A 17,285-nucleotide genomic window follows, 5' to 3' on the forward strand; every position below is an offset into this window, starting at 1 on the left:
GTAACTAAGCTATCCTATGTGTGATACTGTCTGGCGAGCTGTGTATCTAAGCCTGTCATACACGGTACTAGGCTGAGGAGCCAGGGTATCCAAGCATATCATTTGTGATGCTGTGCTTTGGAGTGGGTGTATCTAAGCCCATGATGTGTGTTGCTGTTCTGGAGGCTGTGTATCTGTTTGAAATCTAAGCCTCTTGTGTGTGATACTGGAGTCTGTTCTATGTGTGATACTGTGCAGTGGAGCCAGTGTATCTAAGCCAGTGATTAGTGATACTGTGCAGTGGAGCCAGTGTATCTAAGCCAGTGATTAGTGATACTGTGCAGTGGAGACGGTGTATCTAAGCCAGTGATTAGTGATACTGTGCAGTGGAGACGGTGTATCTAAGCCAGTGATTAGTGATACTGTGCAGTGGAGACGGTGTATCTAAGCCAGTGATTAGTGATACTGTGCAGTGGAGCCAGTGTATCTAAGCCAGTGATTAGTGATACTGTGCAGTGGAGACGGTGTACCCAAGGCTGTTATGTGTGGTACAGGGCTGTGGAGCCAGTAAGGTTACTTTCACACTAGCGTGTAAATTTTCCGGTATTCAGTTTTGTCTCCATTGATGATGAAACCCAACAGAACGGATCGCTCCAAAATGCATTCCGTTCCGTTTAGTTGCGTTCCCAGACTAGAGAGAAAACCGCAACATGTAGTAGTTTTCTTTCCGTCCTGCAAGTCAATGGGGACGGATCCGTTTTCTCTGACACAATCTGACACAATAGAAAACGGATCCGTCCTCCATTCACGACGGATCCGTCTTGGCTATGTTAAAGATAATACAACCGGTTGTATTATCAGTAACGGAAGCGTTTTTGCTGAACCCTGCCGGATCCAGCAAAAAACGCTAGTGTGAAAGTCGCCTTAGCCTGTGATGTGATACCGTGCAGTGGAGTCAGTGTATCTAAGCCCATGATGGGGGATACTGTCGGTATTTGTGTCTCGGAGTCCTCGGAGGCCTGGCCCTCTTCTCACCATTCTTCATATGTAGTCACCGCTCGTCCTGATTTCCAGCCCCGTCTACATTACTCAGCCAGAACAAAGGAGGAGCCGCAGTGATTTACTGCCAGTGCTCTCCACACCCGCGGGCAGCAACCTAAAATAATCCATCTGTCCCCAGGAAATCAATAAAAGGTGCCGCACCGGACCTGATATGTACAATGTACATCCAGGTATCCGCACCGCCCCCCAAAAAAAAAGGATACAGTGTTAAAATTTCTCCTCAGCAGTTTCTAGGAAGGATGGGTGACATCTAGTATTGCCAGTGGCTGGATTATTATGGGGTATTATAGATAGATTATTATGGGGCACTGTGGGTGGATTATTATGGGGCACTGTGGGTGGATTATTATGGGGCATTGTGGGTGGATTATTATGGGGCACTGTGGTTGGATTATTATGGGGCACTGTGGGTGGATTATTATGGGGCACTGTGGTTGGATTATTATGGGGCACTGTGGTTGGATTATTATGGGGCACTGTGGGTGGATTATTATGGGGCACTGTGGTTGGTATATTATGGGGCATTGTGGGTGGATTATTATGGGGCACTGTGGTTGGATTATTATGGGGCACTGTGGTTGGATTATTAAGGGGCACTGTGGGTGGATTATTATGGGGCACTGTGGTTGGATTATTATGGGGCACTGTGGGTGGATTATTATGGGGCACTGTGGGTGGATTATTATGGGGCACTGTGGGTGGATTATTATGGGGCACTGTGGGTGGATTATTATGGGGCACTGTGGTTGGATTATTATGGGGCACTGTGGTTGGATTATTAAGGGGCACTGTGGGTGGATTATTATGGGGCATTGTGGTTGGATTATTATGGGGCACTGTGGTTGGATTATTATGGGGCACTGTGGGTGGATTATTATGGGGCACTGTGGGTGGATTATTATGGGGCACTGTGGGTGGATTATTATGGGGTACTTAGCATAGCTGTGAAAAGCTAATCCAGTACGGCTCTTATTGGGAGTAGCCATAGTGCTCGGCGGGTGGCTACTCCCCACGGTCCAGGCTGGGTTTTGACTGGCTTACAAAAAGTCAGCCAGCAGTGTCAGGTGGTGTGTGTGTGTGGTTACCTGGCTGACGGTGGAGCTCTGGATAGCTGGGTGTTTTTTGAGCTGAGTGAAAGCCGGAGGGTCTCTGGCGAGAGACTGAGGACAAAGCAAGATCCCCCTCCAATCCGTGGGGATTATGGTACCATGCCTTAATAATACCTGTGTGATGTCACCAGAGACGGGACTGAATTGTTTTTTTCTTTAAGTGTCGGCTGGAGTGAGCCGATCACTGCCGCCTGTTGACTTGTTGTGTGCCTACAATAAAAGACATTTATTACTTTAATTACTTTAATTTTCACCGAATAAAGGCTGCTGTGTATTTATCCGAAGGCTACCATTTGGGAAATCCCTACAATAGATTATTATGGGGTACTGTGGTTGGATTACTATGGGGTACAATGGATAGATTATTATGGGGCACTGTGGTTGGATTATTATGGGGCACTGTGGGTGGATTATTATGGGGCACTGTGGGTGGATTATTTTGGGGCACTGTGGTTGGATTATTATGGGGCACTGTGGTTGGATTATTATGGGGCACGGTGGTTGGATTATTATGGGGCACAGTGTTTGGATTATTATGGGGTACTGTGGTTGGATTATTATGGGGCACTGTGGTTGGATTATTATGGGGCACTGTGGTTGGATTATTATAGGGCACTGTGGTTGGATTATTATGGGGCACTGTGGGTGGATTATTATGGGGCACTGTGGGTGGATTATTATGGGGCACTGTGGGTGGATTACTATGAGGCACTGTGGTTGGATTATTATAGGGCACTGTGGTTGGATTATTATGGGGCACTGTGGTTGTATTATTATGGGGCACTGTGGGTGGATTAGAATGGGGCACTGTGGTTGGATTATTATGGGGCACTGTGGGTGGATTATTATGGGGCACTGTGGGTGGATTATTATGGGGCACTGTGGGTGGATTATTATGAGGCACTGTGGTTGGATTATTATGGGGCACTGTGGGTGGATTATTATGGGGCACTGTGGTTGTATTATTATGGGGCACTGTGGGTGGATTAGAATGGGGCACTGTGGTTGGATTATTATGGGGCACTGTGGTTAGATTATTATGGGGCACTGTGGGTGGATTATAATGGGGCACTGTGGTTGGATTATTATGGGGCACTGTGGTTGGATTATTATAGGGCACTGTGGTTGGATTATTATGGGGCACTGTGGTTGGATTATTATGGGGCACTGTTGTTGGATTATTATGGGGCACTGTGGTTGGATTATTATGGGGCACTGTGGTTGGATTATTATGGGGCACTGTGGTTGGATTATTATAGGGCACTGTGGTTGGATTATTATGGGGCACTGTGGTTGGATTATTATGGGGCACTGTGGTTGGATTATTATGGGGCACTGTGGGTGGATTATTATGGGGGACTGTGGTTGGATTATTATAGGGCACTGTGGTTGGATTATTATGGGGCACTGTGGTTGGATTATTATGGGGCACTGTGGTTGGATTATTATGGGGCACTGTGGGTGGATTATTATGGGGCACTGTGGTTGGATTATTATAGGGCACTGTGGTTGGATTATTATAGGGCACTGTGGTTGGATTATTATGGGGCACTGTGGTTGGATTATTATGGGGCACTGTGGTTGGATTATTATGGGGCACTGTGGGTGGATTATTATGGGGGACTGTGGTTGGATTATTATGGGGCACTGTGGTTGGATTATTATGGGGCACTATGGTTGGATTATTATGGGGCACTGTGGGTGGATTATTATGGGGCACTGTGGGTGGCTTATTATGGGGCACTGGTTGGATTATTATGGGGTACTGTGGTTGGATTATTATGGGGCACTGTGGTTGGATTATTATGGGGTACAATGGTTTTCACAGTTTGGGGAATCTATATTTGACTAGTGGTATTAACTGCCTGGCACTGCTATGTCTGGTGAGGCTATGGCTGGCACTGGTTTTAGGGCGCTATGATTGCCTCTTATATGACACTGTAACTGGTTCTGTTGTTCGGACACTGCAGTATCTGAAAATGTGCAGTGCCATGTGTCCTATTATATATATACCTTCTCCTCCTTCCCATTTCCAAAGGTCGTGAATCGGGATCTGTCATCTTACTTGCATTAATAAGGAAAAGCACAGATACAGTGTCATAATGCCACAACATAACGCACTCAGCTCTGCTACATATGTCTTACGACCATAAGGCTTATCCAGGCTCCTATATTGTACATCAGGACATCCAGTAAGATTCCCCCCATCATAAAATCGAAAATAAATATATCACAGGGGTCTGGGAATGATGGGTGACAACCGTTGGGAAGCTGGAACCAGAATATTGGTTGACTCCCAGATTTTCCAGCTTCAGAAATAACAATGGAGCAGAATGGATTGTTTGACAGGTTTAGAGGAAAATAGTCCTAAAGTAAAGTAAATAATTGCAAAGTGTTTTTGTGCTTTCAGAAGAGCCTTGGATCTCCAGACGTGTCACATACCTGGTGACGTCTCCTCTGTGTGCACTGTGACTTAGGGGATGAACTATTATTTGTTACAGGCTGGAATAATTCTGCATGATGGGACTTGACATGACACTAAATTCTTATGGTTTCTTCATCCCAGCAGTTCAACCTTCAAGGACTTAGAGGGAAATAGCCTCAAGGACAGCGGGCACGAGGAGAGTGACCAGACTGACAGTGAACATGACGTCCAGCGGGGCTTGTACTGTGACACTGCTGTCAACGATGTCCTCAACACCAGTGCCAATTCAGTGGGGACTCAACAGACAGACCAAGGTACTGTGTTCAACATGGCGTTCAACATGGCAGGGACTCTGGAAGGATTCCTGCTTCTGTCAAAATTCTATAAAATAAACTGAATCTGCCGAGATTTAAAGAGCAACTACAGTCACATCTAATATCAACATGAAAGATGGCGTCAGTCAGTACTAATGGTGAAGAGACATCTCATAAAATATGTCTCACCAATAAATAACGCCCCCTATGTACAAGAATATAACTACAATAATGCTGCTTCTTATGTACAAAAATATAATTACTATAATACTGCTCCTGTGTACAAGAATATAACTACTATAATACTGCCTCCTATGTACAAGAATATAACTACTATAATACTGCTCCTATGTACAAGAATATAACTACTATAATACTGCTCCTATGTACAAGAATATAACTACTATAATACTGCTCCTATGTACAAGAATATAACTACTATAATACTGCCTCCTATGTACAAGAATATAACTACTATAATACTGCTCCTATGTACAAGAATATAACTACTATAATACTGCTCCTATGTACAAGAATATAACTACTATAATACTGTTCCTATGTACAAGAATATAACTACTATAATACTGCTCCTATGTACAAGAATATAACTACTATAATACTGCCTCCTATATACAAGAATATAACTACTATAATACTACCTCCTATGTACAGGAATATAACTACTATGATACTGCTCCTATGTACAAGAATACAAATACTATAATACTGCTCCTATGTACAAGTATATAACTATTATTATACTACCTCCTATGTACAAGAATATAACTACTATAATACTGCCTCCTATGTACAAGAATATAACTACTATAATACTGCTCCTATGTACAGGAATATAACTACTATAATACTGCCTCCTATGTACAAGAATATAACTTCTATAATAATGCCTCCTATGTACAAGAATATTACTACTATAATACTGCTCCTATGTACAAGAATATAACTACTATAATACTGCCTCCTATGTACAAGAATATAACTACTATAATACTGCTCCTATGTACAAGAATATAACTACTATAATACTGCTCCTATGTACAAGAATATAACTACTATAATACTGCTCCTATGTACAAGAATATAACTACTATAATACTGCCTCCTATGTACAAGAATATAACTACTATAATACTGCTCCTATATACAAGAATATAACTACTATAATACTGCTCCTATGTACAAGGATATAACTGCTATAATACTTTCCTCTACGTGCAGATATTATTACATCCTCATGTTTCTGTAGTTGCTCTTCAGTCGCGGTGCCTCTTAGTGCACTATGCAGTAGTGTCGCTTACGTTGCGGTGGTAACACCTTCTATCCTGTCACTCGTTTCTCCGTCAGTTTTTGGTAACACTTTGTTTGCGCATTGATCCGTCTTTACCCTGCTCTCTGTGGTATCAAGGAGACTCTTCACCTCCTCTCGCTGTGATGTGCAGTGAATACCGGGAGATCTCCTAATTATGCTCGGTGTAAACAGACGCTCTGGAGACTTCAGCAATAACAAGTCACAAGTCGCAGTTTTCCTGCTTTCTGTTGCTCATTGTAAATGATTAGAATTTATGGTTGACGTTTCCGCTGTATAAGCATCTCCCTCTCCCCCTCTCCCCTCGTTCCCCTTTCTCTCCCATTATTGAATCGGTGACACTTGCCTAGAGGATGGCAGGAGATACGCCATACATTAAATCCGTTTATTAGAGGATACGTGGACCTTATGCTTGTTATACAACCAACATTTTAACAGTTTGTTGCAAAATATTACATCTCGAAGCCGAGCAGATACTGTGCAAGGGAAAAAGGGGGGCAATGATAAGTCAAGGAGGCTAGGTTCTGTAATATATCACGTAGAAATGAGCGAATCGAATCCCACAAAGTGGAATTCTATCCGAATTTCAGGAAAAATTTTATTTGCCTCAAAGCTGTATTTCCTCTTTCTTTGTGGTAGCAAATTGATTTAACATGAAATAGTGTTAAAAACAAAAAAAATCATACTTACCTCCTCCATTTGCTTGCGACGGGCCGCCCGCCGCCATCTTAATTGAAGATCTTGTCCGAAATCCTGTGCTTGGTCATGTCACCACACTGTCCGGCAAGATTTAGCCGCCCGAGATTTCGTTCCAGTTCTTCAAGCAAGATGGTGGCGCCCGTCGCGAGCAAATGTAGGAGGTAAGTCGGGTTTTATTAGTTTTTTTCTGTAAATTTCACAGTTTTTACTCACAGATGCCGCGATCATGTATGAATGCGCCATCTGAGGGGTACAATGATGGGGGTGGCAGTTCCCTGTCATGGCACCCGCTACTTACTAAAAAATTCCCTTTGTGACAAAGTAATTCATCACAAAACGAATAGTTTTTGGGAAAATTTGTCTAAGCAGATAAATCTAATTTCCCAGTACTTCGCTCATCTCTAATATTAAGCCGCCATTAGAGAGGTGTTCCATTCCCGGAGTCTTCCTCTGTTGGGAGGTCTTCTAATATTCATCTACTTGGAATTATGGATTCCCTATGGTGACCTAAGCTCATGGCTGTTCTAAAGGGCCCATGGGAAATAGGGGCCAGCTCCATGATATGCCTATCCCCTTTAGAGACCCCCTTTATGATAATTGAGTAACGAAGCAGACAAGTGACGTAGATAGGACCAGGGCTCATGTTGCCCTGGTTCTGGGGCGCTAGTAATGGGCATCATCATAACATGAAGCTCTTGGATCCTATTGTAAAAGCTGTAACGGGGCCCTACCTAACATACTGACATACTGATCGGTACATGGTATTATAAGAGTGGCTTTTGAGTTTCCTTAGGCAGCAGAGCCTGGGTGAGCGGAAGAATTAATAGGTCATTTTATTGATCCTGATGGGAAAGACTCCAGGAACTTGCAACATTTACGGCTTGTAAGTTACAATGTATCTGAATCTGATGTCCAGGAGCCTCAGGACAGATGGACAGCGGTAACTTATACTGTAGGGGGATTGATCTGTTTATGCAGCTGTACAAGGACTTCCATCTTCTACATCAGAACCAGATATGTCCTTGGACTTCACACAGAGTAAAGTTTCATATTATCGAATAGTACGTTAAGATATGGAGGCCTCATCGGTCATCTGTGACCTGAACTCCCAAGGCTCCTGTAAGACAGAAGGTTTCAGGGAAAACTTTAGGATTTTGACACAGAGTCTGTGTTTCCTTAATGGCCAGACATCTGCCTCCGGCCATCAGACCCCTGGGATCTGGTTTAAGAGAGGTCACATTATTGTATAAGACATAGATGGACCATGTTCTCATGCTTTGTCTCTTCTGTGCGTTTTGGTTGAAGATTACGTTGAAATCAGATTTTAGTAAAAAAAATAAAAAATTTGAGGGGTATCTTTTGCTCCTTTGAATGTTTGTGACCTTAAGTATCGAGTCCACTTTGTAGACCATCTTAGTGTCCTCGTCAACCTTTGATAAGCCCACCCTATGGGTGCAGAGTTTTTCACTTTGTGTGTACAGGACCATCTTATGGGGGAGACCAAATTTTATTCTGCCCACAAGTGAGGGTAAACACTGGAGTTCAGGTGTGACTGATTTTTGTGCAATTTGTGGTCAGTGTTGGTCAACAAAGCCAACATTGACCAGGACACTAAGGCGACCCACATAGACCCAGCAGACACTTGAGTCTTCATTTGCCAATGGCTCTGGAGGGTTTTATACTGTAGGCTGCACTACTGTAGACTAATAGAACTTTAGAAAGATCTTTTCAGGTTACAGGCAGTGGGGCAAACAATTTATGGGGTTAATCCTGCCGATAGGTCCCTTTTAAGGACAATCCATGGTCATGTGACCTTTAGGTCATTTTTAACTTATTCCCTTTTCAATAACCCCCTATGTCAAGGAAACCCTGATGATGGACGGCCATTCATCTCAGTAGTTGTCATTGTGGCTTTCGATGGCTGGGAAGCATACACCATTGAGGTGGACCATGCAGCTGCTGTAGGCCTCTTGGAAAGAGGGGCGCCAACTCTTCTGGGCCCATCCCTTTTGTTGCTGGGTGAGGAGAACCTGTGCAGACACTTGGGTGCGAATGGTGGAGGGTAAGCAAGCACCAATCCTTCAGTCCTGCAGCACCCGCACCCTAAATTTGATCTTTGCTATGGGGTCTAACCGGGAACAAGTCTGATAAGAGGGAGTCCAGCCAAGACAATCCCTTTAAGAGTCAAAAGACAGCCCAATGTGGCAGACGACTGTTGGTAGGGAAGAGTTCCTTCCTGGGAATCACGGAGGAGACTGCTGCTAGTACATGCCATCGCTCGTCCGCTGCTGTATAGCGGTTTGCTGGCGGTCGTTCTGCAAAAGATTATTTTTTAACCTGTCAAAAGATTTGGATTGCTTGATGATCGAGCGTTTGCTCATTTATCGGGCAATCGGCGGCGGTATTACACTGCAAGATGATCAAACCAACACTTGTTAGCGATCATCTGCCAAAAATTAATACAGGCTTTAGAACGCAAGCAGAACGGCAGCAACAGGACAGATACATTCCGACAGCTCCGCAAGACGCCACTACGGCTACGGTGTTATTACACGGAAATGATTGCCGCAGTGTCTGGGACCTGTCTGGAGACTTCTGCACCATCGTACAAGGTAATACGCCGCTCGCTTGTCTGGCAGATAAAAATGTGCTGGTGCAAAATCAATGGGAAACTACAGAGTGCTGTAAGCGAGGTAATCCTCTGCGCATTGATCCGGCCGGAGCGCCGCGCCTGTCGCTGGAGCTCGCACATCGCTGCCCTCTCCTGTCCTTTCAGAAGGCTTTCTGCTTCTTATCGAGGTCTAGATTAGCATCGCTCGCGTCTGATGATCGATGGCGGCTCTTACGTCTGTTTTCTGGCTGGAGGATGGAAGCCGCCATACTTCAGGCAAATCCTACCGATCCTCGTCCATTGTACAGAAAAAGTCTAGCTCCAAAAACATCTGGTGGGAATCGTGAAGTAGACGGTGGAGAAGGTTGTAGTGACGCTGCCCCGCGTGGACCATGATGCAGCAGTTTTACAGCTCGTGAGGGCAAAATAATGATGCACGCGTATGATGATGGCACAGCAGTGCAGAGTATGTCAGCAGAGGAGTGTGCAGATCTTGTGGGAAGTCACAGGGTGAGAGTTACATAGTGGAAGGAGCAGGGTTCCCAGCTGCACAGAGGATTTCAGGAGAGGAGTGTGCTGATCTTGTGGAGGTCACAGGATGAGAGTTACATAGTGGAAGGAGCAGGGGCCACAGCAACACAGAGGATTTCAGGAGAGGAGTGTGCTGATCTTGTGGAGGTCACAGGATGAGAGTTACATAGTGGAAGGAGCAGGGGCCACAGCAACACAGAGGATTTCAGGAGAGGAGTGTGCTGATCTTGTGGGAGGTCACAGGGTGAGAGTTACATAGTAGAAGGAGCAGGGTCCCAGCAGCACAGAGGATTTCAGTAGAGGATTGTACTGATCTTATGGAGGTCACAGGGTGAGAGTTACTAAGTGGAATGAGCACAGAGGATTTCAGGAGATGGGTGTGCTGATCTTGTGGAGGTCACAGGATAAGGCCTAGTTCACATGAAAGTTTTTTTTGCGAGTGTACGGGCCGTTTTTTTGTGTTCCGTATACGGTCCGTATACGAAACCATTGATTTCAATGGTTCCGCAAAAAAAACAGAATGTGTTCCGTATGCATTCCGTTTCCGTATTTCCCTTTTTCCGTTCCGTTGAAAGATAGAGCTTGTCCTATATTTGGCCGTAAATCACGTTCTGTGGCTCCATTCAAGTCAATGGGTCCGCAAAAAAAACGGAACACATACGGAAATGCATCCGTATGTCTTCCGTTTCCGTTCCGTTTTTTCTGAACCATCTATTGAAAATGTTATGGCCAACCCAATTTTTTCTATGTAATTACTGTATACTGTATATGGCATACAGAAAAACGGAACGTAAAAACGGAAAGGAAACGGAAACACAACGGAACTCAAAAACTGAACAACGGATCCGTGAAAAACGGAATGCAAAAAACAATAAAAGCCATATTTATATAGGTCGTGTGAACTAGGCCTAAGAGTTACATACTGGAAGGAGCAGGGTCCACAGCAACACAGAGGATTTCAGGAGATGGCTATATCAACACTGTGAAAAGTCACAGACTCAATGTAACACATAGTGAATGTAGTATAGTCACCAGCAGCACAGAGTGTTTAAGACAATAAATATGAATATTTGATAATGAAGACAATCAATATTAGTATATGAATATGCTGACTTTGAAGGAGGTCCCAGACTAAAGCGTTCTGTGGTAGGAGAGGCAGAGTCTTGCAGCAGCACAGAGTATTTTAAGAGAAAATTGTGCTGATCACTGGAGTCACGTAGTGGAAGAAGGAGAGCAAGAATTACCACGTTGAAGGAACAGGGTCTCCCAGCAGCACAGAGTGTTTAAGACAATAAATATGAATATTTGATAATGAAGACAATCAATATTAGTATATGAATATGCTGACTTTGAAGGAGGTCCCAGACTAAAGCGTTCTGTGGTAGGAGAGGCAGAGTCTTGCAGCAGCACAGAGTATTTTAAGAGAAAATTGTGCTGATCACAGGAGTCACGTAGTGGAAGAAGGAGAGCAAGAATTACCACGTTGAAGGAACAGGGTCTCCCAGCAGCGCAGAGTTTTTAGGGGTGCGCTTAATTTTTGCAAAAGATCACCGTTTTTGGGCCAATACGTTGATGATAGTGAGACCAGGGCTGCATGTAATAGGGGCAGCATTAGTGCCGCCAGCAGCACAGAGTATTTCAGGAGCGGAGTTTGCTGATCTTGAAGATGAAAAGGTAATAAGAGAGTCTTTGCACTGGGTGAAGCCCTGGTATTAGGAGCATTAGTTAAATCCACCTTCTTAAAGGAGATTCAGAAAGACACTGAGGAAACACTTGGCCATTTATCAAAGGAGGCCGCGCGGGCGCGTTACGGATGTGCTCTTTAATGGCCGCATTTCTAATTCTGGGAGAGAAAAAGAAAAGCGTCTTTCATCCGACACAGTCTATGTGGAGACAAGGCCCCGCGATGCGGCGTGACAGGCGCCCGGCGCTCACTCATGTCCAGGCTTTCATCCCCGTTTGGGCATGGATGTTGTTTTTTTAATGTCTAACCGATGCAAACATCCAATGCAAACATCTTGTCTTTTTCAATTAAGAAGTCTGCGTTCAGCTTGGTGCGGGAGCTCATTGAAGCCTCGGGTGCTTGGATCTGTCTCGAGATAAGCTGTAGCTGGATCTCAGCTGGAAGCCTCGCCGCTCCAAGACTTAAGGATGTGAAAAGCAAAAAAATCTTGTGATTATGTCGACGACGGGTCCGGGGCTGTTTAATGCAATTCGCGGTAAACATCATTAAATCCTTTTGTTTTGATTTTCGTAAATGAGTCAAATGGAAAGAAAGGTTTTAGCAGCCAGTTCTTATCTTGTCACACGCACGCCGCATACTTAATGTTCCAAGGAGGAGAAATGGACTCCATCAATTCTGCCCGTAGGAGAGATTTCTGCAGGCGCCTTCCACGGTGGGGGGACGCTTATCTGCCTGTTAGCGGATTGCATTCGAAGAGATTCCCTAAGATGCAGCAATTTCCTACAAAATAGAGGAAGGCGAGCAATGGGAAGTCAGATTTCTTGCATTCGCTCCCCGGTGGCGGAATTAGGCTAGATCTACACGACGACATTTGTCGCGCGACACATAGGGCACAACTACACTGCAACATTTGTCGCGCAACACATAGGGCACAACTACACTGCAACATTTGTCGCACAACACATAGGGCACAACTACACTGCAACATTTGTCGCGCAACACATAGGGCACAACTACACTGCAACATTTGTCGCGCAACACATAGGGCACAACTACACTGCAACATTTGTCGCGCAACACATAGGGCACAACTACACTGCAACATTTGTCGCGCAACACATAGGGCACAACTATACTGCAACATTTGTCACGCAACACATAAGGCACAACTACACTGCAACATTTGTCGTGCAACACATAGGGCACAACTACACTGCAACATTTGTCGCACAACACATAGGGCACAACTACACTGCAACATTTGTCGTGCAACACATAGGGCACAACTACACTGCAACATTTGTCGCGCAACACATAGGGCACAACTACACTGCAACATTTGTCGCGCAACACATAGGGCACAACTACACTGCAACATTTGTCGCGCAACACATAGGGCACAACTACACTGCAACATTTGTCGCGCGACACATAGGGCACAACTACACTGCAACATTTGTCGCGCAACACATAGGGCACAACTACACTGCAACATTTGTCGCGCAACACATAGGGCACAACTACACTGCAACATTTGTCGCGCAACACATAGGGCACAACTACACTGCAACATTTGTCGCGCAACACATAGGGCACAACTACACTGCAACATTTGTCGCGCAACACATAGGGCACAACTACACTGCAACATTTGTCGCGCAACACATAGGGCACAACTATACTGCAACATTTGTCACGCAACACATAAGGCACAACTACACTGCAACATTTGTCGCGCAACACATAGGGCACAACTACACTGCAACATTTGTCGCGCAACACATAGGGCACAACTACACTGCAACATTTGTCGCGCAACACATAGGGCACAACTATACTGCAACATTTGTCACGCAACACATAAGGCACAACTACACTGCAACATTTGTCGTGCAACACATAGGGCACAACTACACTGCAACATTTGTCGTGCAACACATAGGGCACAACTACACTGCAACATTTGTCGCGCAAACAATGATAGTCTATGGCGGGCATCCTCAAACTGCGGCCCTCCAGCTGTTGCAAAACTACAACTCCCAGCATGCCCAAACAGCCTACAGCAGTCATGCTCAACCTGCGGCCCTCCAGCTGTTGCAAAACTACAACTCCCAGCATGCCCAGAGAGCCTACTGCTGTCAGCCTACAGCAGGGCATTGTGGGAGTTGTAGTTTTACAACAGCTGGAGGGCCGCAGTTTGAGGATGCCTGCAACATGAGACATGCTGCGACTGCGATGCGACAGTCGCAGAAAAATCCATCTTGCGTCGCAGTCGCAGCATGTCGCAGTGCAACGCTATAGACTGCCATTATAAAAAATTGGCGCGCGACATTGGTGCAACAAAATGTTGCGCGACAAATGTCGTTGTGTAGACCTAGCCTAACATTGGAATGCTCTTGTATTCTGCCAGTGCCAGGTGAGGGGCATACAGTCTCCTCGAATGTGCCCCTCAGTGGGGTAGCATCCCCATCATCCGTCTTTGCCCAGTCGATGTCGGAACTTTTTGACGCAGTCTTTCATCTTTTCGATGCGCTAGCGGATATTTCAAAGGACGTGAGCACTTTTGCAACAGTTTCGATTCCAGTGCATCAAAAAAATACTCAACCTTGCCCAATCAGCATTAAAAAAAAAATCTACCGTTTCGAGTTTACAGCTCCCATGCAGACACATGTGCGTCCATGGTTACAGACTACAAACAAATGCTATGTAGGCTGATCCCATAGTCATAGCCTCTTGTTTGCCTCCCTCTTCTTAAGGGCTCATGCACACGACCGATCCGCAGAAAACGGATGCCGCCCGTGTGCCTTCCGCAATTTGCGGGAACGGAACAGGAGGTCCATTATAGAAATGCCAACTCTTGTCCGCAAGACGGACACGAATAGGACATGCCGCATAATTTTTGCGGGGCCACAGAACGGAGCACTCTGTGTGCTGTCCGCATCTTTTGCAGACCCATTGAAATGAATGGTTACCGTATACAGAATCAAAATACGGCCCGTATACAGAACGCAAAAAAAGTTTGTGTGCATGAGCCCTAAAGGAGAACTCCCATCTCAGACATTGATGGTGTTTTGCTAGGATATGCTATCAGTGTTAGACCTCTTTCACACGATTGTATGGCTTTTTCAGTGTTTTGCGGGCCGTTTTTTACGGATCCGTTGTTCCGATTTTTGTTTCCGTTGTGTTTCCGTTTCGGTTCCGTTTTTCCGTATGGCCTATACAGTATACAGTAATTACATAGAAAAAATTGGGCTGGGCATAACATTTTCAATAGATGGTTCCGCAAAAAACTGAACGGATACGGAAGACATACGGATGCATTTCCGTATGTGTTCAGTTTTTTCTGCGGACCTATTGACTTGAATGGAGCCACGGACCGTGATTTGCGGACAAGAATAGGACAAGACTCAAAATCTAGCGGAATGGAATTGCGGACATACGGAAACGGAATGCTCATGGAGTACATTCCTTTTTTTTGTGGACCCATTGAAATGAATGGTTCCGTATACGGACCGTATACGGAACGCAATAAACGGCCCCGTATACGGAACGCAAAAAACGTTTGTGTGAACGGTCCCACCTCTAGGGCCTATTCTCATTCCTATCTCCAGACGAAGTGATGGAGCGCATGCCACACATGGCCGCCGTGCTCTCCATTCTCTGCTATGGGAGCTCCAAAAATAGCGAGTGTGCGCGGCCAATTTTATGAAGTTCTATAGCGGTATATTAAGAGCGCATTGCACATGCCCGGCCACCTCGTCGCTATGGAACTGCCGGCTATTTTTGGAACTCCCATAGCTGTCAATGGAGGGTGGCCATGCATGCTTGGCTACTATCCCTTCACTTTCGGGGGTCCCGTTCTGGAGATGGAAGTGGGTCTCAGAGTTGCACCTATCTGACATTGATGGTAAATCCAAGTGAAAAGCTCTCTGAACCTGGCAGTTTAGTAGTGATCGTCTGATTTAAGTGTATGGAGCTCTCTCCACTCTCCCCCGACACAGGATGTAGGGTAAAACAAGAACCGAGCTTGTTGAATTTTTCACCCTCAAAATTACTCCCCCTCCACATTATCAACACATGCACCCTTGGCCAAACCAGTAACGCATGTGTATGAGCAGTGAGGGTGACAGCTACTGAAGGCAAGTGGCCGCCTTTGTAAAAATACATTTGGAGGGTTATTAAGAAGTAGGGTTCAAGTAGAAGCAAATCTGACTGCATAAAGCGACTGCGCAGCGCAGCCATGGAGACCCATGGAGCTGTGTACATGAAACGGTAGGAGATGTACTTTTTGCAAAGTTGCCTTATTTTTTTCATTTGACACATGGAAATAATAATTTAAAAAAATGGTTGCAATAGTTTACACACCCTTTAAGTTCTAATAATTGTGAAGTAAAATAGTAAAGTCTGACAGATCTTATACGTTACTGTGAGCAATTATTATTGGCTCTGATTTATGAGCAATTATTGATATCAAAGTTCCCAAATATTGTAATTTGTATCTTTCTATTGATTCATTATCTATACAGCTCGGGGAGGGGAGGGGGGTACAAGCTCCCATGGAAGAGACTCCATTTCCAGGCAATGCTCCATGGGAAAAAGAAAATGCAAATTTGGCTCCTATGAGCTAATCTGCATTCATCATATAGAAACTCAATAAACATAAAATGTTATTTTTTTTATATTTTTTTGGTCAGAAGGGAAAAATAGTTCAGGATCCTCTGGAGGAACTTGTTCAGTTCTGTATGAACTGAACCCATGGAGGAAGGAGTTGTCTTCTTGTCGCTGTAAAATGTGCTGCTAATGGCGGATCCGAGCAGATGTTCACTGAGTAATTGAAAATTCCATTTTATTAGAACAGCATTTGCTGTCAAAAAGTTTTATCTGTACTTTAACAAAGAGGTTGATTAAGTCCCCCGGGAGGTGAATTAGCATGTTTGAGGTCAGACAGTCTACTTTGCAATTCATGCAGCCATTTCTCCCTAGGTTTTGCCGCGATTCTTAGCCGCATTTATGCTTTATTTTACTTGTGAACTGATTTGAGGCAGAAGTTATGTTTCCTTTGGGTCAAGGGCAAGAGACTTGTGATCTCGATCACCACTATCCCTAGCAAAAAAATGACACAAACAGCAAAAAAACAAAACAAAACAAAAAAGCTAAAATAATAATAATTATATTTTTACTTTTACCTTTTGAACATGTGGAAATGTTCTTTGGGCTGTTTCTACAATTTTTTTGCTGCATCCTTTTGAAATGCAATGGCCCACATTAAGGCCTCATGCACACGACCGTATGTATTCTGCGGTCTGAAAAAAACGGATCAGCAAAAAATACAGATGACGTTCTTGTGCATTCCGTATTTTTCAGAACAGAACAGCCAGCCCCTAATAGAACAGTCCTATCCTTGTCCGAAATGCAGACAATAATAAGACCTGTTCTATTTATTGCGGAACGGAAATGCGGAAATACGGAAACGGAACGCACACGGAGTACCTTCCATTTTTTGGCGGACCCATTGAAACAAATAGTTCCGTATACGGTCTG

General features: G+C 44.6%; 1 protein-coding gene across 2 annotated transcripts in view; it reads left to right on the forward strand.

The window, feature by feature from the left end:
• PCDH19 (protocadherin 19) overlaps nt 1-17,285 on the forward strand; it is a 155,280-nt gene that overhangs the window by 88,532 nt on the left and 49,463 nt on the right. The window contains exon 4 of one of the 2 annotated variants that reach the window (XM_044268526.1): nt 4,717-4,889. In XM_044268526.1, the coding sequence (XP_044124461.1) occupies nt 4,717-4,889 (173 nt within the window). The remainder of the gene's footprint in view (nt 1-4,716; nt 4,890-17,285) is intronic. The other variant, XM_044268527.1, reaches the window with a different exon arrangement.

This window comes from Bufo gargarizans, chromosome 9 (assembly GCF_014858855.1).
Source record: "Bufo gargarizans isolate SCDJY-AF-19 chromosome 9, ASM1485885v1, whole genome shotgun sequence".
Taxonomy (NCBI): domain Eukaryota; kingdom Metazoa; phylum Chordata; class Amphibia; order Anura; family Bufonidae; genus Bufo; species Bufo gargarizans.